The 22,262-nt window shown below is 40.3% G+C and overlaps 1 protein-coding gene across 7 annotated transcripts in view; it reads left to right on the forward strand.

Annotated features, from left to right (window-relative positions):
- The window catches only part of PATJ (PATJ crumbs cell polarity complex component), a 153,875-nt gene extending 132,020 nt beyond the window's left edge, over positions 1-21,855 (forward strand). For 6 of the 7 annotated variants that reach the window (XM_081011731.1, XM_081011730.1, XM_081011729.1 and 3 more), the window contains 9 exons: positions 1,061-1,208; positions 1,405-1,491; positions 2,940-3,057; positions 5,068-5,108; positions 5,783-5,905; positions 8,174-8,278; positions 12,011-12,114; positions 17,345-17,468; positions 19,754-21,855. In XM_081011731.1, coding sequence (XP_080867857.1) covers positions 1,061-1,208; positions 1,405-1,491; positions 2,940-3,057; positions 5,068-5,108; positions 5,783-5,905; positions 8,174-8,278; positions 12,011-12,114; positions 17,345-17,468; positions 19,754-19,900 — 997 coding nt within the window. In that variant the 3' untranslated portion in view covers positions 19,901-21,855. The remainder of the gene's footprint in view (positions 1-1,060; positions 1,209-1,404; positions 1,492-2,939; positions 3,058-5,067; positions 5,109-5,782; positions 5,906-8,173; positions 8,279-12,010; positions 12,115-17,344; positions 17,469-19,753) is intronic. The other variant, XM_081011732.1, reaches the window with a different exon arrangement.
- The last annotated feature ends 407 nt before the right edge of the window (positions 21,856-22,262 follow it).

Raw genomic sequence — 22,262 nt, forward strand, 5'->3', positions numbered from 1 at the left:
CTGATTTTCCTTTTACATTTAGGAGGACAAACCTAGTACCTGAGAGCTACTGTAGTGTAATGACAGCTGCCAGTCAGAATGTTCCAAAATGTCACCTCAGCTTCTGACTCACGAGGCAACCTTAGACAAGCTGTTAAGTCTCTCAGCACCCTATCTAAAATATGGAAGTAATAATGTTGACCGCCGTATATTGATTTCTGAGAGTACACTGATAGCAAGAATGATTTAGCCACATAAGAAAAACAGTGTTTTCATTTTAAGACCAGTGTGTGGTCTGATGAACAAGCATTAAGAGGAATAGCTTAGTCGGTAGACAACATGAGACTCTTAATCTCAGAACTGTGGGTTCGAGCCCCACACTGAGCAACAGTGGGTTGGCCTAGGTGATGCTTATGGTCCCTTCCAACTCTATAATTCTTCTGTGATTTAAGTAGCTGCTCCTTAAAACTCAAGACAGGATTTGTATTGTGATGCTTGTCCTGGATAAAGGTAAAGGTAAAGGGACCCCTGACCATTAGGTCCAGTCGTGACCAACTCTGGGGTTGCGGCACTCATCTCGCTTTATTGGCCGAAGGAGCCGGCGTACAGCTTCCGGGTCATGTGGCCAGCATGACTAAGCCGCTTCTGGCGAACCAGAGCAGTGCACGGAAACGCCATTTACCTTCCTGCCAGAGTGGTACCTATTTATCTACTTGCACTTTGACGTGCTTTCAAACTGCTAGGTTGGCAGGAGCTTGTCCTGGATAGCAACATCTAAATGCCTATATTCCTAGGAATTGTATGTACCTTTTAACAATTATTTATTTGCTTGTTACAGTTATATCCCACTGGTTAATAATAATAAAATCCACAACTGAAAATTACCAGTATACATAGCACATTAAGCAGTAGTACAACCATAAAAATCGAATAAGAGCAGATAAAAAGTCTAGAGGGGGGGGGGATATCATTAGATATCTAGAATAAAATGCAGAGCAACAGAGAGCATACAATGTGCAAATTGTTTTTAGAAAATATTTTTAGTGGTGCAGCAATGCCTGTGCTTCTTTTCAACTGTTAGAAATGGAAGTGGAGTATTTATCTCTGATGTCGTAAAAGGAGGAGCCGCTGACCTTGATGGGAGGCTAATTCAAGGGGATCAGATCTTGTCTGTCAATGGGGAGGATGTAAGACATGCTTCACAAGAGGTGGTTGCTACAATTCTTAAGGTAAGTGCATAGTGTATTCTTGAGCACTAAATCATGCTTGCAAGGTTTCTGGAAACCGATTTTTTTTACGTTACCATGTGGTTGTGGTTAAGGCAAAAGTATGATTGTTTGCATGGGGGTGGGGGTAATATATCTAGGGGGGGAATTAAAAAGCCACCAGGGTGTAAATGCTGTACGTTTCTTTGCATATCCAAAGTGTGCCCAAGGGCTTGTACAACTAGAGATTGGACGACTGAAAGCTGGATCTTGGCTGTCATCACGGAAGACATCTCAAAACAGTCAGGTTAGTGGCAGATGGTGCATTAATAAGAAATGGGAAGCTGATGATATAAAACTCAGGATGTGAAGATTTGACCTTGTAATTCTGGAAATTGGTCTTACAACCCAGCTATAGTCGTAACCCAGAGAGTCAAGCTTGTTGTTTCAATATTTTGGGTAACCCAGATGTCTGTGTATTAACCATTGGACAATACAGCCACCTTAAGAGACAGAAAATGGCTTGGCATTCCATTTCATAATACATGGGCAATTTTACTGTGCACTTGTACTTTTTAAAAATGAAATCAATAATTGCACCGACAGCCTGAGAACAATAGATTTTGTTTTCACTTTTATCTTGCCCTTCAGTCCACTTGGAGCCACCAATGTGCCTAGCAAGCTTTTCAGCAATAAAATATGTGGGAAACAGTTGAAAAAATTCATGTATCAACATTATACAAATAACATGTGCCAATACTAAAGAAAAGGCTGTATTGTATTCTGACTTAAGAGAGCTGGCCAGCAATCGCTAGGATTTTCACAGGAAAGCATGGAGATTGTTAACTAAGTCATTTATCACCAGTTCCTGTTTCCGCTTGCTGTCATTTTCCAGCCTGTGTGCCCTTCTGTCGCAGACACCCAGGTGCCAAGCTCTAATTTTGCTTCACCTGAACTGCTGCACTGCAACCTTCCCAGTTAACATGTGTATTATTCCTTTGCCTTATTCCCTGCTAGTTTGAAGAGAACTCTAGAGAGCTGACAGCTACTCCTAATGAATTCTCCATGCACCCTGAGGAGCACTAATCCAGATTCTGCAGAAATTTCATTAGCACTCTGTGGCCTAAAAATCTGTTTAGCTAGAGGAGGTTTTTGATTTTTTCACACACAAGACTGCACAGCTAAAACTTGGCAGCTGGGCACCAGATTTGGTTGGCGAATGAAATGTTTCGGTGAAATACTCTTGCTGTATTAGAACACATAGGAGTTCTAACCTCTCAAAGCTTTCCTGGAGTTTATTCTGTAAATTCTCTCTTGCTTGGTCTAGTTAAGAAGCCAAGCAGAATTGTGTTGTCTGTCTACCATCCAGTCTCTTTGAACCTTTTTTAAAACACAGATGTTGGGCATCCATACGTAAAAGAAAAACAAGTGCTTCCATGTGATCATGTGACTTATCTGTTTAACATTAGTGTCAGTAGCTTTCTGTGAGAGTTCTTAGTAGCACAGTCTGTCAGTGCTTCTGGAAGTTCTCATCCAATGTCGTAGTGAGGGGAGCAGGTTGCAGATATTATTTATTCATTCTTTAGTGAGACCATGGATGGATACTGGACAAGAAAAGCTCTGATAACTTCCATTTTGGATTTCTGTAATACATTGGGTGGGGGATGGCCTTCCAGAGGACTGGAAGCTTCTGCAGGTACAAAATACAACTTGGTTCCTATCTTCATCCTTACTGGTTTTGCCTTTGCATTTCAGATAAGCCAACACAGTGTTCATAGCCACTTTCACCCTACATTTGCTCCAGTTATCTCCACTTTACAGAATTTTGTCAGCACTAAGAGGTCATCTGCTGATTCCTCTCACAGAAACTCAGGTATGGGACAGAACCTGCAAACCAATACAACCCTGTGAATTATGCTGAATGTTCACTGCCTTCTTATTCTGTTCATTTATAAAACCCAGATAGGTACCGTATTTTTCGGTCTATAACACGCACCCGACCATAACACGCACGTAGTTTTTAGAGGAGGAAAACAAGAAAAAATATATTCTAAATGAAACAGTGGATGTATGATTTTTGTGGTTCATGCTGTGGCCACAGACATGTGATCTGACAGTGAGTTTGGAGTAGCCCAATGCAAAAATCCTGAGGAGCCATGTGGATCCATGCTTTGTAACCACGTTTTTGCACCACTGCGGACCCAGGCAACAGTGGGTGCGTGATTTTTTTGGTGTAAGATGTAGCCATGGACATGCTATGTGATCTGATGGTGAATTTGGGGTGACCCAGTGCAAAAATCCTGAGGATCCATGTGGATCCGTGCTTTGTAACCACGTTTTAAGTGGGGAGGGAAGGAAAAGCACTCAAGGGACAAGGAGCATGCGTGGGGTGTGTGGAGAAGGATGCTGCTAATAATGCAGAAGAGGGGTTTAAGGGGAGAAGGCTCCTCTCCTCTCCCGCTTTGCTCCTTTAAAGCAAGCCGGCTCTGCTTTTCTCCCTCCTCCCCGCTCATCCCCGGCTTAGCAAGCTGAAAAACTTTGCTGCTATTTAGCGAGCTGAGTGGGGAGGAGAGAGGGACAGAGAGCCTGCTTGCTTTAAAGGAACCAACCGGACAGGCTCCTCTCCTCTCCCGCTTTGCTCCTTTAAAGAAGCAGGCTCTCTGTCCCTCTCTCCTCCCCACTCAGCGGCTCTTCTCCCGCTTTGCTGTTTCAAAGCGAGCCATGGAGGAGGGAAGGAAGGGGAACCATGGATCCTCTGCTCACAACTGCAGCAGATTCCCACCCCCCCGCCACCCGTAGGCATTCCCTCCATAACACGCACAGACATTTCCCCTTACTTTCTAGGAGGAAAAAAGTGAGTGTTATGGTGCAAAAAATACGGTATTTACTTCTGTATGTAGCTCTGGAAGCAATTCTTAGCAATAACTCCTAAATATGAAATAGTCCTGTGAAATATGGAGCAGATGATTAGGAGTTCCTAATGTGTTAATTACAGTTTCTCATATTGTATTTGAAGTGGCCCAGGTCCTGTTTTTCCTTTTTGAGTCCACTTTGTACAACATCTAAAGTTGGCTGTTACCTACTAAGGTTCAGGGCCCAATAAACTACTTAATTTGTAATGGGCAACTGGCATATCCAACTCATTTCTAAATACTGAAGGAAAAGCCTGGCAAGATTTTAATTTTTCAGCTATATGGTTTGCCCCCCCCCCCCAATATATCTGCATTTAATTCTAGTTATGAACATTTTAGTGTATGTAGTTAAGCATTGTAAGGTATTTATTTGGGGTGTTCACTGACCAAAATAAAATATTTGCCTATAAGGTAGCAGACTTTATGCACTCTACAAGGGCGACCATGCTTGCACATTTCACCCATTGTCAAGAAAACCTATAGCTAGTTTTTAATCTCCCAATAGTGATCAGGGCGGAGAGCAAATTCAGACAGACTCCAAACTACATTGGTCAGCCTACAAAGCATTTCAGATCAGGGCTTGCTGTTTCCCAAAGCACTGAATTAGGTTCCAAACCAAGGCTTGTAGTTGCACACCCCTAGTATTTGTCATTTGCAACAAACCTAATAAAGCAAAAGTTAGGCAAAGGACACCCATATTGTATCACCATCTCTGGGCAAAGATATGCAACAGTCACCTTGTGTCTATTGGGGGTATACACTTGAACACACTTCAGTGGATAATGGGTTCCCCACTTCCATGCTCAGTGAACGGCAGGCGCTAAGTCCTTTTCCAGTTGCATAATGTATTTCTTGCTCTGGCATAAACAAGCTTTTCATCAGTGATAATTTTGAAACGGCAACCAGGGACTATAATCTCCTGATGGCATTACCTCTTAATTACAGAAACTAATTGTTCATTTCTTTATTAGTTGGGACAGATATGAGCCCGAGGACTGTGGAAATAACAAGAGTGAGTAGCTTTTCTTACTTTTCAAAGCATTTAGTTCTTATTTTAAGTGAAAGGAGCTGCATAAGGTTCTTCCCGTGTGTAAAAGTTAGCTGCGTTTGTTTCTTTAAAAAAAACAAACTCAAAACATTTCTACATTTGTTTCTAAAAAAAAATGTTCAGTTTTTATTTGCAGATTTTTATTTTTTTTAATGAGTGGTGATGAATTCGTTTGGGCTGTATGTGAACATGGGACCAAAACACAGTTTGGCCATTTTGCTCACCCATCCTTAGTAAAATTATATTAATACCTACTAGTGGTGTAGTAGTCAGATTGTATAGTTTTATTTGTTGTGGCCTTTGTATGTGATGTATGTGCCATCATCTTTCCGCAGCTTATGTGCATGAGTTGCTACCAAATTAAGGGTTCTCTGGATCAATATGAGTCTCATATAAAAGAACCAGTGGCTGCCTTTAGGTTGTGTTTTACTTCTCCAATTGAACAGGCTTTCCATACACCACATAAGGATTATCTCCTGTACTTAGTTGTTGCTAAATCAATATTGAATGATGCACAGGAAATTGCTAGAAATTTCGCATCACTGTCATGCTTGGTTTTATTAATTACTAAGGCCCATGTGTTAAACGTCTTGAATGGTGTCAACACAAATAGTTATGTTGCTAACCTCTCTGTTAAGGGTCCAAATGATGCTCTTGGTATCAGTATAGCTGGGGGCAAAGGAAGCCCATTGGGAGACATTCCAATCTTCATCGCCATGATTCAAGCGAGTGGAGTAGCAGCACGTACACACAAACTAAAAGTAAGTGAAAAAGATAAAATTATCCATATATATTGTCTTTATTTTCTTGTTGCTGGTTTTATTCCCCCCCCCCCCAAGAAAACTACAAGGGTTATAAATTGTTGGATATACTCGGACAGGCATTTCCATTCTATTTCCAACTGTGAAATGTGCTTCTTTCTTCTGATGAGCAAAGCCACCTGTGTCAACTACTGTGAGTGATTGCATAATAGTAATAATAGAAAATTGCCTTTTAAATGGACTCTGGTTTCTGGAACCAAGGGTGTGAGTCATGTCATGCAATCTGCCATTTCAACAAAGCAAGGAAGCTGAAAGAACACAAATTGTCTCTATGAATTTACTTAAAACCCATATGGATTGTCTTGTGCTAGATCCACTGTCCTGGTTTGTGCTTCACATTAAACCATAGATCAAAGCAAACTGTGATGTCATGTGAGCAAGCAGTTTGCTGGTGCACACTGCTCAGAAGTTCCCATAGTGTTGCACCCCTGATCCTGCACTGCAGGCACAGCAAAGTCAAAGCCTGGCTTGTCATGTCACATGGACCAGGGCTCATGTTTCCTCCAAACAAAACATAAGTATTGTTCTTGGCTTATTGCTTCTGATTTGGCAGTTGGTTTCACTCACATTAAATTATAGTTAGTTTTAAACTCTGGTTTAAGATGATCTGCAAACTGGGCCATTGTGTGTCTTCTATGTACCTTCATCTCTGCCAAACTCTAAGAAATATGATTTCTATTTAACCAAGTATTTGGTGATTGAGCAGCCACTTTAGACACTTAAAATGTGCTCAACACTATGTTATTTGACTTTCCTGATGAAACGTGTGTAGAGAACTTAAATCGTGACCCGGGACATCCACAGGTACAGCCATAGGTTCAAAGCAATTATTTCTGTCATTGCCACCATGTATTTTTCAGCTTCTGCAATCATAGCAACTCTTTCCAAGTGCCGGCAGCTGTTTTGGCAAACAGCCCAAGCCATGGCAAACAGCCCAAGTCCCCAGGGACCCCACAGAATACACTAGGCGGCAAAGATCCTGAATGTCTTACTTGGCCCTAAATGTTTAGGGTATTCAGTAAAGCTATGCATAGAAATAACATCTTTAAAAAAAAAAAAAGTCTCCTGTGGAAAGCCGAAGCATGTTTTGATTGCCTGAAATGGCTCTGAGATTTAGTGCCTACTATTTGGTTAATAGGACCATTTTATTTTTATTTTTGAAGGTAGAATATCTTTGTAGCTTTTGTATCAATATACTTAACCGTAGTGATGTAAAGATGCAAGTATAAGTACCATAAAGATTATGGTCGCCTAAAAACAGCAAGATAAGATATAAGTGCCTTCTTTCCTGAACTGTTCATGCACTCTTGCTAAAAGAGAAAGAGCTTGCAGAGAGGCATTTCAACTGTTTACTATACAGCTCTGGAATTCTTCCCACTCAGAAAACAACAACTTATCCTGGGAACATGGAGAGCCATATTGTGTGCACCACTGGTACACATATGTACCCTACAGCAATTTCCATGATAGCAGTAGTACTCTACTCCGTACCACAAGTCAGGGATGAATTTGTGTATAGGAAGAAGATTGTGTGGGGGAACAAGCTGCCTTTTCACTGTGTGAACTGGCCTCAAGACTGAACTTCATCTGGATCTGCTGTAAGACTGTTTGGGCTGACCTGCTTCTTTAGGTGAATGTTAGGACTCTGTGTGGAGGTGATGAGGCCAGTGATAACTGTCGTGCCATTTATGTCACACTTTATTTAAGTGAGACAAATGGAAAATTAAAAAGGCTGTTGCAGAAAATTAATACTAAACACTATATCTTCAATAGTAAGTATTGGTTCCTATGAACCCCATTGACATCTGTGGTCACAGATATTATCTACCAGAGATCATGTGATTTCTCTCATGACGCTGCATATTGAAAGAATGTGCTTTTGTGCACCACATGCATGTGCTTGGACTGCTATAGGCTTTTGCTACTTAGGATGTGTTTTGGTGTAATTCTCTGCTTCCAAAATTTATCAGTGAAGTAGGAGCTCTTTGTTTGTGTTCTACTACTTCCAGGAGGAGTGTTTTCTCCTCCCTATGAAAAGTATTCAATGATCAGTGAAAATATAGCAGATCTCTATTGTCTTTCTATAACCGGGAAACATGAGTATGCAGAGCCAGAACTTGCAAGAAACGTTGAGCTTTCTTCCAATTTTTCTTAATGCCAGCAATTTTTCTGTAGCTATTGTACTTTTTTTTCCCTTCCCCCTTTTAGGTTGGCGATCGGATTGTCAGTATTAATGGGCAGCCTTTGGATGGGCTGTCTCACGCTGATGCAGTTAATCTATTGAAGAATGCTTTCGGGAGCATTATCCTGCAGGTATGATGATAAATTGAACATGCGGCTGCACCAGGATAGATAAATGGTGTTTTTAAAGAAAAGGCTGAGCATCAGTGGCGCAAGGCACCACAGCACGGCAAGGCTCTTGCTGATTTGAATTATGCAAGATGAAAGCAAGAAATTATTTCATTCTAGAGTGCTTTATTCTTGTCCATACACACTGAGAACACGATCCTATAAAACTGTGAGGGGGAGAGGGAACGACTTCTTGCTGTACATGAAAAATCATCTAGGCTTTCAGTTTCTGTCACTTTTGAAACAAAACCAAATTCCCTCCTCTTGCTACATAGGTTTGATGGAGCTGCCCATCATGTTAACCTTATTTGTTCTTCAAAGCAGGAGGGGGCACAAGAAATAGCATTGCTTCTTTTGAACCGCTATATATGGCTGGTTATCAACCAAGTGGCAGTACTTGGATAGTACAATTGATCTATCGTCTTAATTTGGCAGGAGGAAGGGAAAAGGTGTGTTATCCAGTAAGATGTACTCCCTTTGTGTTTGTATGGGAAAGCATTTATTTTCTTAGCAGAGCTAATGAACATGCTTACAGCTCATCTTAAAAAAAAATATGGGCATGCTCTTAATAAAACCAAACTTATTTCACAGGGTTGGCTTGATAAAGGGGTGGGGTCATACACATTGCCCTAAGGAAGAAAATAATGGGGCAGGGAGTTAAACGCTTTTAAATACCATGCTACCCCCCACTCCTGGATTTAAGCAATTCACACAAGCGCTCATTCTCAGCAATAACCCATATGGGGCCAGAACCATAAATGTTATGAATGCATAGCAAACAGAAGAAAGGCAAATTTCTAATGCACTGGTGCCACTCCACAAGAAAGAGGAATGCAAAACCACAAATTCCAGGAGGAATATAAATGGGGATTTAAAAACATCCCTCATCTGCCCCTGTTCTAGCTCTTGTCTTATCCGTAAATGCCTTTGCTAGTGCAATAAATGGTAAACTGACAAAATTAAAGCTGCTATCTGAGGTTATGTTAGACTCACTCCATATAGTGAATGCTGCCATGATTGTAGCCAAAATGGGGCCCTCTGGAGAAGGCGATCTATCAGGATTCTCAGGGAAACCCAAATGTTTGCAGAACTTTACAGAATCTTTTTTTAAAAAAATGTAAGGGGCAAAACTCCATTTAAGAAAAGAGCCCAAAGAGGGTTTGGGGGAGCATATCTGCTTTATGTAGATTTTGTTTAAATTAGTCTGATAAGGTAAGGCCTGCCTGTGCTCAGGGCAATAGGTTCTAAGGATAGTAACAGGTGCTAAGCAAGATTTTAAAATACTGAAACTTGGCAAATTAACAAAAATAATTTTGTTAGATAGAGCCAATCTAATGCAACTGAGGTCACCATTATCACCACATGAACAAGCCCAGAATAAAAATCCCAGCCGAAGTTGGATGGTGAACTTTATGAGCAGATGCCATAGTTGTTAATAAACAGTGAAGTGACATTTGTTTGCATCTTTGAAAGTTAATAGAAAATAGCACTGACATAAGCTGGGCATATGACCATACTACTACTGTCACACCAGAAGTATTGTGATTATACCTACACTGTCCCCAAAATGAGAACAGTATTATTTTAAAATGGCAGGAAACCAGATTCTATGGGGATACAAGATTAAATATACTTGCTCATGACATGTCTGTTACTCATTACATGTCTGTTATATCAACATTTCCAGAAAAGCAGATTGTTGAGTTATTCATCTTTTAAAAGGCTACCTCTCCCCCCTGCAGTATGGTTCTTATTTAATAATAATTGACCTACAAAAATAATACAATGCACATATTTTAATTGTTTGTTATTTATTCACTTTCAATTTTTGCATTAAATATGCATTAAAATTAAATTTTCTACCAAAAAAAATCTTTTTTTGTAGAAAAGACATTTAAGAGTCATTGTGCAACTTGTCTTGTTTACGTTCCTGTATCCAAACAGATCAGCAAAAAAAATGGATGTGATGAATAGGAAATGGTTATATTTCATTTTAAATAACTGTACTTCTCATTTGCCCATTGATGAATTCGCACCACAGAAGTGAACTCATCCTATCAATTTGATAATCATGAGTGACACATCATTAAGTAATTCTATTATCTGCTAAACCACCTCATAGTCACTGGCTATGAAAGGTCAGATAATTGTATCCACTGGTGTGGAAAGCTTTATAGTCGATATGTCCTGGGGTAGGATGGCAAAGGAGTTTGTTAATGCTGTTTGCAAATGGGAGATTAGGATCCTGGGGGAATATTTCATCCCTCCTCGCTGTTTGGATGCTGCTAGTTAATTTAATCAGCTGTCTGCAGGTGTAGTAATGAGATAAGGGGAAGCTTTTTGCAAGGTTGTTGAACTTTGATATGCTCTTACTGCCAGCCACAGATCGGTGAATATAGATATGTCCTCCTGCCAGGTTTTGCTGTTGTTTTTAACCACAGAGCAAGAGCTTTTTAGCTGTTTTCCCATCCTACTGGAAAATTATAGTATTATTCTGCCTTATGAGTAAGACAGAACAAGCATATAAAATATCTGCTGTTTAATCAATACGCTGTGATTCTGAAATCTGGACCATTTATTTTAAGAACACTGAGGGTTAGGATATCAAAACTGGACCGACCATGCCACTAGATTTCTTCTCTTATGTGAACCAACTTCACTCAGAGGAGAAAGTAGCCTTTTATTAGCTGACTCAGTAATACATTAATTGGGTGAAAAGACATGCTGGCTTCTTTTAGAGATAGGCATGTTTCACCATTCTTGCATTGGGTCATCTTATAAATGAACCAACCTATTACCCCCCAGTTGGTAAGTAGCTCAATTTATGGCCAGTCCAATCCAAGTTTTCATGGAAGCAGCTTTCAGCAAAACAACACAGATGTGAAAGAATAAAATTTGGAGGGGAGGCAAAGAAAACCCCCACAGAGGACTTTTGGCCAAGACAATCTCCTGTAGGAGTGGTCATTTGACACCCAGCTCCCTGTAGCCGGATAATTTTCTAATGCTGTTCCTCTTCTTGGAGGTAAGCATTATTGAGCCCCTTCTTGATTCGCTAATCTTTGTGTCCAAAAATAGCATGTGCAAAAAGCTTAATGCGTTCTTGCAATGAATACAGGTAAGGCAAAAGGGGTAGGAGTTTAATATGTTCATCTACTTGCTTTCCAAGTCTATAAGAAAATAAGCATCATACATGTGTGCATTTATACAGGCTGCAGTCCTATAGATGCTTAACTGGAAGTAAATCTCATTTAACTCGGGGGATTTACTTCTGGGCAAACATACCTTCTTTTCTTTTGAAAAGCTGAATAGGGGTAGATCTAGACACAACAAAAAGTGTTTCTGGAAAACGTGTTGTAAACTTCATAATGGGAAATCACGTTGGCTAAAGGTGGGACTCCACAGCGCCATCTGATGTCACAGTGTTATAACGCATATAAAACGCTTTTTCTTTACTAATGTAGCTGAGTCCCAGGTTATATAAATGGCTTTCATTAGCCTTCTCTCTAGGCACAAATGATGTCTTTATCCACTTAGCTTTAACAATGCTACAGTCTTAAGTGCTTCCACAATTCACTCATCAGTTAAAGTTCCCTTTTAATTAGGAAAAGTGGCTTTCTAAGAATACAGAATTTGCTGCTTGATAATATGCTAGCTAAGATATATGTATAGATTTGTCACTTTCACTTTGTCTTGCAGGTTGTAGCTGACACCAACATCAGCGCCATCGCCAGCCAGCTAGAGAGCATGACTGCTAGCACTAATTTTAGCCCACCTACAGAAAACCATCCTGAAGACCCAGAGTAAGTATGCATGTTGTGCTGATACTTAAGTTTTCTAGAGGAAGCAAAACATTGCTCTGAAGAAGTTGCGAATGCTCTCAGTTTAATGGCATTGATATTTGGACTTGCGATCAGTTTTAACAAATTACTTTGGACTTTGAGCATGCATTATAATTTGTCCCTTGTTTTCTATAGCTAAAAGGCTTTTAAGTTGCCATAACAATTTGAGCTTCCATAACTCCAAAATTTTGAATTCCATGCTGTTGTCAAAAATTGCCATTAGTTAGGTGCAGCAGATGGTATGGCTGCTAGTGAAGCCGGTTGAATGGTTTAGCTGGGGTGATTTCATTATGGTATGTTGAGTATTTGAGGTGGTGTTGTCTAGATCTTGGTTCTTCCCCATGTTGTCTGAAATAATGGAGATGCATATAAATGGATTGTAGAGGGGGATGGATTGTAGCTTAATACACATTGTTAGATTTTCCAAATTCGGTGGGATGAAAGATTTATCCTGCAATGTATACCATCTTACTTGGAAGTAATCGAACTTAGTGGGGCTTACATTTGAATAGGCATGTGCAGTATCAGTCTTCATGCATAAATCTAATAATCACACTAAGGCCAGATGATTCTTTTCTCTGTAGTCAAGATCCACAAATGCACTGGAATTTTCCTTGTAAAATGCCACCCTGTCCATTTGATTGAAATACTTAGGGAGTCCAAGTGTGTTTTATAAGCTGGTCTCCGACTGTAATAAATTAAAATAAAAAAAATCCTTCCAGTAGCACCTTTAAGACCAACTAAGTTAGTTCTTGGTATGAGCTTTCGTGTGCAAGCACACTTCTTCAGATACACTGAAACAGAAGTTGCCAGATCCTTCTATATAGTGAGAAGGTGGGGAGGGGTATTACTCAGAAGGGTGGTGGGAATGGGAGATTGGCAGATAGCTGAGATGAGCCTGCTGACGACTCTTAACGACTGTAATAGGTCTTACAGGAAAAGGCAAGGGGTGAGAAGGTGAGAAATGGCTTAGTCATGTATAATGGGATAAGAATCCAATGTCTTTGTTCAAACCAGGTCTCTCCATGGTTTTAAGTTTGGTAATGAGTTGCAATTCAGCAGCTTCTCTTTCCAGTCTATTTCTGAAATTCCTTTGTAGTAAAACAGCTACTTTGAGATCTTGTATAGAATGTCCTGGGAGATTGAAGTGTTCTCCTACTGGTTTCTCTGTTTTGTGATTTTTTATCATCTGGACACATGGTCAACAGACCCTGGACACCTTTCACCAGAAATTTAATGATTTTCACCCCACAATCAACCTTACAATGAATCAATCTATGCAAGAAATACATTTTTTGGACACTACTATAAAAATACAGGATGGGCGCATGGACACCACCTTATACCGTAAACCAACTGACCGACAAACATATCTACATGCCTCTAGCTACCATCCCAAACATACCAAACAGTCCATTGTATATAGCCAGGCACTACGTTACAGCCGCATCTGTTCCAATTCTACAGACAGAGACTCTCACCTAAGAGATCTACAGCAAACCTTTTCAGAACTAAAATACCCAGCAGATGAAGTTAGACAACAGATCAACAGAGCCAGACTTATACCCAGAGAGAACTTGCTGCAAGACAGACCCAAAAAAGAAAATAACAGAACACCTCTAGTCATCACATACAGCTCCCAAGTTAAAACAGTACAACGCATCATCAGAGATCTACAACCTCTCCTGGACAATGACAGTTCTCTTTCTCAAGCTCTGGGAGGAAGACCTTTCATTGCCTACAGACAGCCACCCAATCTTAAACAACTCCTAACCCACAATAATACTACAACCAGACTTAACACGGACACTGGCACCAGAGCCTGCAATAAACCCAGATGCCAACTTTGCTGCCACATACACCCGGACAACACCATTACTGGCCCCAACAACATCACACATACCATCTCGGGACTATTCAATTGCTCATCATCTAACATTGTGTATGGCATCAAATGCCAACAGTGTCCTTCAGCTCTCTATATTGGACAAACAGGCCAAACCTTACGCCAAAGAATAAATGGACATAAATCTGACATCAAGAATCACAAAACAGAGAAACCAGTAGGAGAACACTTTAATCTCCCAGGACATTCTATACAAGATCTCAAAGTAGCTGTTTTACTACAAAGGAATTTCAGAAATAGACTGGAAAGAGAAGCTGCTGAATTGCAACTCATTACCAAACTTAAAACCATGGAGAGACCTGGTTTGAACAAAGACATTGGATTCTTATCCCATTATACATGACTAAGCCATTTCTCACCTTCTCACCCCTTGCCTTTTCCTGTAAGACCTATTACAGTCGTTAAGAGTCGTCAGCAGGCTCATCTCAGCTATCTGCCAATCTCCCATTCCCACCACCCTTCTGAGTAATACCCCTCCCCACCTTCTCACTATATAGAAGGATCTGGCAACTTCTGTTTCAGTGTATCTGAAGAAGTGTGCTTGCACACGAAAGCTCATACCAAGAACTAACTTAGTTGGTCTTAAAGGTGCTACTGGAAGGATTTTTTTTATTTTGACTATGGCAGACCAACACGGCTACCTATCTGTAACTGTAATAAATTATCTATTCTATTCTATTCTATTTAGGGAGTCTTTTACCTTAATGTACCTCTTGCCTTATGCATCTTACTTTTGCTGCTTCCTTGTGACATCTTTCAATCTGAATAATGTCAGGGTTGTATTTATCCAGTGATTCTGAATAAGCATTGCACAAAGAAGAATTTTTCATACATGTGATCTCACATTTTCTAGACCTTGTGAAAGGAGAGGAGGGGAGAGTATATCAGCAAGAGAAAGAGAAAATCAGTGGGGTTTCCAGTGGCATTGCAGGGGGAGGGGTTGGACCTCAGTCTCCTACCTTGCTTCTTGCCCTTCTTCATGACTAAAAGAAGCCCTATAAATTAGGCATATAAGCAACTCTGCAATTTCCTACATGGTATGGGTTGTACCATTCTCCTTTTCTTAGTATAGACTTTGGGTAGGGTCGCTGCTCTTTTTAGAACTTGGGTAGGGAGCATCCTGCCTGTATGTCAGTAGACCCAATGGTACATCCCATCTCTATTATTTTAGGAACAAGGGTTAGATATGCTTTTGTTGTTCAAGAGCACCTGTTGAAATGCTTGGCTGTCCTCAGCCTCTTCCCTTGACAGATTATGTAAACATTTTTGTTTTCAGCTGCTAGTCTTGAATATAATTGCTAATAACACAAAAATATGCAAATATGAATCTTCCAGGCTGCCAGAAGATTTGTATTATTACTATTCTGATTGACTTGTGACAACCAATCCTCCTGGGTTTCCTCCACTGATGTGTTGTCATGTTGATTCTGCTCCTATCTGGCTATGTTTTCGCTTGAGCTGAGTTATGACAACTACAATTCCAGATGATCTGCCCTTAGAGAAATTAAATGAAGAACAGCTTTGCCCACTCTTCCTGAAAAAGCTTCTAGATGCATGCTCCAAAAAGTTTCTCTTTGGCTTTACTTTTAGTCTTTTCTCCCCCTTTGATTCAAGGTAACACCAGTCACCAAACCTCAAGTTCATATTACTCTTTGCATCTGTTTCATTGCATGGTGTTGGGTTATTTCTTATCACATGACTCCACAGTCTTCTTGTAAGCATTCCAATTGAGCAATAGGTGTTTTATCTACTGCATTTTTCGCTCTATAAGATGCACCAGACCACAAGACGCACCTAGTTTTTGGAGGAGGAAAACAAGAAAAAAAATACTCTGAATCTCAGAAGCCAGAACAGCAAGAGGGATCGCTGTGCAGTGAAAGCAGCAATCCCTCTTGCTGTTCTGGCTTCTGGGATAGCTGCGCAGCCTGCATTCGCTCCATAAGACGCACACACATTTCCCCTTACTTTTTAGGAGGGAAAAAGTGAGCCTTATAGAGCAAAAAATACGGTATTTCCTTAAAGAGGGTGGCCTCATTTCTGCTGTTGGTTCCATTGCAAGTCAGATGCACATCTCAAAACTTCAAGATTTGCGGTTTGCTAAGCTCCTCTCCAAAGGGGGCTGCCCTGGTATTATTCTCTTCCACATTGGTCGTGGTTAAACAAATATTGGGACTGTCTTCTCTCATCTGTAACTGCCATCATTAGTAGCTTCACTTCTTAGATAGTGAGCTTCATTTTAAAATACATATACTGTGGAATCACAGGGCCACGAACATCTTTCATACAACCACTTTCCTTCCAGCCTGGATCTTCTGAGAAGCAATTCACCTCAATACCATTAAACAATCTATAGGTTAGTCCTTGCCTGCTGTAAGCAGAGCACAGATTTCTGCTAGATATAATTGTTTTGAAAAGTACATGCATCAAGCAAAGCAAATCACTTATGCACTCCTGCTACCCTAGTGTTGCCAACTTTTTGTGAGCTTTCTTCATGCCATGGTTCACGTCAGTAGTTAAACATTTTCTAGTTTTCACTGATGAGAAAAAGTTCAGCTGGCCAATGCCTACCTCTTATGCTGCTGACAAAAGTGTATAGAGTCAGAGGTGGAGGAAACCCTAACAGCTCTATTATACACAGGACCATCACTGGGCACTTCCTTAGGCCTATACTTCCTGAGGGAAACCCAGCAAGATGGGCGGGGTATAAATAAATTATTATTATTATTATTATTATTATCATCATCATCATTATTCTCCAGCAAGGAACCCAGTGTCAACCTCCTCAGCCTCCTTGATGTCAGTGTCTGTTTATTTGCCCCCTCTCAGTATGTAAGCTGTGAGAAGACTGAGGAGATAGACCAGTATCCTTCACATGCCTTAGAGTGCAAATTTGGGAAGTTAAGAGGATTAGGCCCAGAGGGAAAGTGTAGTGCAAAGGAATGGACAGTATTGCCATCAGTGAGAAGGAGGGGTCTCACTGAGGACATATGTACAAAGGTCCTTCAAAAACCTAGAGCCAGCACTAGCCTCACTTAGCTAATTCGTGAGAAAGCCCAGTAGCTCAGTGGTGGAGCTTATCCTTTGTGTACACAAGATCTGAATTTCAGACCTTGGCCTTTCCAATATCAGTGCTTGGAAAGGCTCTTCTGCCTAATTCCCTGTAGAGCTACTGCCAACTAGATCAATACGCACCATTGATCTGACAGTGTGCAGCCGTTTCAATTAGGTTACCTTTCCACTTATTAAATAAGCTCTGTTTTAAGTGGCATTTGCTGTGTTTTCCAGATCACCTCAGCCTAAGATTATTGTGTTGGAGAAAGGCTCAGATGGATTGGGATTTAGTATTGTAGGGGGCTATGGAAGTCCCCATGGAGACCTCCCTATTTATGTCAAGACCATTTTTGCAAAGGTAATCAACAAGAAAAGATGAACCTATGCATGTATCTTCGCTGCTTCAAAATACATTTGTAACAACTAATTTCATTTTAATTTGATCAAAGCCACTCTTTGATTGGGGAAAGTGGGGGGGGGGCAGTCTGTGAGTTTCCATATCTTGGAAAATTGGAACTACCCCCCCAGCAGACTGTTGCTAAAAAAAATGTAAAGTTGTCTATTCACTAGGTGAATGAATGTCATCAGCTGTGTACACACCATACATTTAAAGCACATACCCTCCTCCAAGAGTCCTGAGAACTGCAGTTTAGCTCTCACAGAGCTACAGCCCACTCCCCACCCTTAACAATGTACAGTTCTTAGCAGGAAAGGTTCTTGAAATGTAAGGTGTGTTTACAGTCATCCTTTAAAGTCATCTTCTATCACATCAGAAAGGTGTTGGGCTCTCAAGCTCTCATTTTTGGAATGAAGACAAGTCTTTTTCCTAAGTTAGATGCTGAAGGCCCCTTTAAAAGCACCAGTCTGAGGTCCAATTCGCAATTAATGTGTGATAACATGTCAAGTTTTTTTAAATAGCAGCTGTGGGGAGGAGCTGATCAGAATTGAGATCTCAGCGCATGGGAAAGGGAGGTTTAACTCTGGTACCAGTGCAAATCCCTTCCTGAGCTACTGTTACCAGGAGAGAAGTTTACACAGCTGCTATTTTGATTTTTCAAAGCCATGCATTTTAGTTGCAGCCGTGCATTTATCGTCACTCCTAGTTCACCATGATACCTCTGGCATCAGGTGTATCCTTTGTTCCTCTCCCACTTAAAGATTCAAATAAGTGTTCACGTACCTGTTTCTGGGTGTTTTACTCTTTGTTGATCTGGTGTATCATATTCTTTGTTCATTGCATTATTTTCCGTATTTGCATATTTCTTACTCCCAACTGAACAGTTTGGGGCATTATATGACAAGGTTGCATCAAATTTTATGCACAGCCCGTTGTGCATATCTTGTTTCAATCTTTGCTTAGATGTGCAGAATCTGAAATGCGAAACAGACATTAAAAAAAAGATCTCTCTGTCAAGAAATTATAAACGGACAGGCATGTGGAATATTGGAGAGCTGAGAACATATAAAAATGCCCACAATCAGTTTTTTTAAGAAAGAAAAAAGTTAAAAGGGGAGTATTAGAAAATGGGACACTGTTTGCAGTCAGGTTAGCACAGCTTCAGGTATTTAGTTTAGACATTAATTTAAAAAAAAAAAAAAATCAGGAGTCCTGCCATGGCCACCTGGAATGCTATGCTTGAGGGGGGCTCCTGTTGTGACCTAGCAACTCAGCAATTCACCCAGCGACTGACACAAATAGTATATACATCAGTTATCTCATCTTGCAAAGCTGGCAACACTGACCTACTTGGCCAGCATTGTGTTAGTTTTAAAAAAAAGTGGGACAATTTTACATCATCAGTTCACATTTTCAACAAGCTGTGCGTCTGTGATCTGAAGCCATGTGTTCAAATCTTTATCCTATGATGCATGACTTATTCCTTCCAGAGTTCTTATGTGGGCTATCAGTACACATCTTTTGAAAAGTGCTTCTGCTAACAGCTGTCTGCTGAGTAATAGTGCAGCAAAGGAAGACGTCCTCGCCCTTCCCTAAAAGCAGATGGCTAGCCACTGTGTGGCCAATAGCAATCTCTGGAAAGCTAATTCAGCAGCACAAGATGCGGGGTGTGAATCTCAAAAGGACAACTTTATGGATACTTGGTACTCGTTTTTGCAATAAGCATGAACTAGCCCACACAGTGAGAGGCTCCCAGAAGTGCATCAGGCCTTATGGAAAGATCTCATTTCCAAACACTGCATGGCCCAGTTGGCAGCCAACCAGGTCTAGAGCAATTAATGTGTGCCTCTATACCATTGATGGCATATGGGACACACACACCTACATGTGCACTTGATTTTCTCTTCAATCTCTTTATTACAGTCAGTAATCAGTATTCATTTGATTTGATCTTGTTCTGTTTGGTTTTATCAAAAAAATAACAAAAATGGCAGTACCATTGACACGCCTAATCTTGGAGGTGGGGGCAGTCTGGTCTAGAGCAGAATCTTCTCTCCACCCCTTTTCCTCATCATCTGTGAAGTGTTTGAAGCATTAATGGCCACAAATGCTCTGAGAAGCATTAATAATGTTAATGGAATGTCACCGTTGAGGGTGGTTTATGTATGTCTCTCTTTCTTCTTCTTCTTTAATTAAGCCCCATCAAATTGCTTGGCCTCTGATGTGCCATTTCTGGTTTTTTTCAGGGAGCAGCTGCAGATGACAGCAGACTGAAGCGTGGCGATCAGATTTTAGCAGTTAATGGAGAGACTCTGGAAGGCGTGACTCATGAGCAAGCTGTAGCAATTCTGAAGCGCCAAAAAGGGACTGTAACACTAACAGTGTTGTCATGATTTTGCTGCAAATTCAATCTGGGCTGGATGCAATTTATTTCTGAGCATTGCTAGAGCTGCTATAAAACAATCCTGTGTGGGATGAAAACCCAACTCTGTCTAAATTTAGCACACCATTAATCATGTTGCCTGTGCTGTTTACATCCATTGTAGATGTTCGTTTTGCCTAGTCATTCAAACTAATTGTGAAATCCTTAAGCCCACCCAACCCCATTCATCCCTGGTTTCCTTTGAATGTGCTTCCTGGCTCCTGCTTTGCCCAGAACTGTCATCAACCAATAGGAAGTAAAGTCACTGAAACAAAAATTAGCTTATACACAAGAAAGAAATTAGCTTATTGTTGGATCCCATCTCATGCACAGAGATAACTACAGAGTGGCTTTTCATCTCATTCACGGTTTACTTATGTTCATTCTTTCTTTTTTTCCAGCCATTCCAGAAAACATTAAAAATGTAATTCAATTACTGCTGTTCTAAATGATGAAATATCAGATTCTCCCATGGGAAATTAATTGTAAACTGTGTTCTAATCATGAAATGTCAACCCTCCCTGTCTAATCTCTCTGGATAGATATTTGTAAGTTAGTGGCAATCATGACAAGTCAATCATTTCAGCCTCTCCTTAGTTTGTGTGTGCCATTGTTTTAAAGGCTGGCTCCCAAAAATTCTTGAGATGGATAGGCATGAGCCTTTTGAAGGGGCTGTCTCATGGGAGCTGGTTCAGTGATAGGGATGGTTTGTACAGTATAAAGCTTAATTGCACAGAGGCAGAAGGAAGCACCTTAACTTGAAATAGGGCTACGCATTATTTATAATGACAATATAGCAAAAGAAACCTGGTGGCTCAAGTTAAATTTATGTAGTACAATGTCATTGTCATCAGTAAACAAAGTGACAATTTTGTATCTAAAGCCTGCAATTTCTGTAGAATGTATGTAAACTGTATGATACAATTAGAATGCAATAACATTCATGTTGATTGTATATGTGCTAAATTGGTCAAAGGTGACACAGTAATCAATGAAAAGGTGGTTTTGTCTCGTTAAGATTATTGTCTTTGTTTTATGTGTTATGTTTGGATCTAGCTAATCACAAAGTGCTTTAAGCTACTGGAATACTTTCATGGGTGTTCCTTGAATAGTGCCTGGAAGAAGATTTTAAAGGATTTCTACACGTCAGTGTGCAGATTAATGCTAGTAATATTTCTAAGAAATGCTAAGAAAATGTCCCAGGAAGAAAACTGAAGAACACTTTAAAGGCTGGAGGCATTCTGTTTGATAAAATATGCTGAAGTTCACACTGCACACCCATAATTAAACTTGAAAAAGCATTTTAGACTTGTTTAAGGATTGTGACCAAAATCTGTTGATCGTTCTAGTTTAGTTTTTACCAAAAATGTGTAATTTGACAGTTCCTAACTATTCTTTTGAATTTGACCCCAGCTTTTGCCCTTTTATGCATATGTTTCTGATATAAAGAATGTTGAGCTTCTATACTGAGATATTTTGCACTCCCTGTGGCTCAAGGCAGAGATCACATGATTGCTGCTTGTAATTTGCACTCTTCTGTGTGCCACATATAGTACTGCCAAAAACTGCATTGCAACCTGCAACTGAGCTGGTAGGGAAGTAAGTGCTATATGTAAAAAGATAAAAAGGCACAATCTGCTAGGAAGTTCTCCTTGCTTTGAGCCCTGTTGAGATGAATGGGAACTGTCTGAACATGGTGTGGGCAGGGCTTAAGGCAGGAAAACCTCCCAATGGAGTGTGCCTCAATTCTTTTAATGAAGCCTGCATTATGCTTCTTCTTTTTTAAGTATATGGGCTTTTGGTTTGTTTAATAATGCTGACTTCTGTGGGTGGGAGGTAACAAAACATATAGTTCATTTATGTATGGCAGTAAAATAAAATGTTTTACGACTTCCAAAGATTTGAAATAAAATTCACTTGCTGAAAGTTGGAGGAATACTGGAGCAGAGTCAATATTGCACCAATGCACAGAAGCCTAACTTTATTTTAGAAGAGAACAGATACATCCCAGATGACATTTTTCCTTAAAAGGCATAATAGACTCCTGGAACAAACGCTTAAAAATGAGTATCATTTGGGAGCATGGGCTAAGGACTGTTGATTCTTAGCAATTTTGTCCCTTGCTAAGTTGTTATTTTTTTTACTTGTTACCCGCACTTCACACTAAGGTCCCAGGGTGGGTTATAGCATTAAAACACAAGATTAAAAACAATATTGTATCAAGTTGTTATAGCAGGCCTGTGAGGGCGTCGGAGGAATGCTCTCCTGGCCAGGCCTTAAGCCACTTGCAATCTAGCCATCAACTTTCCCATTTCATCGCTTGCAGGTCACTG

Source organism: Podarcis pityusensis (assembly GCF_964106645.2).
Source record: "Podarcis pityusensis genome assembly, chromosome: 6".
NCBI classification, from domain to species: domain Eukaryota; kingdom Metazoa; phylum Chordata; class Lepidosauria; order Squamata; family Lacertidae; genus Podarcis; species Podarcis pityusensis.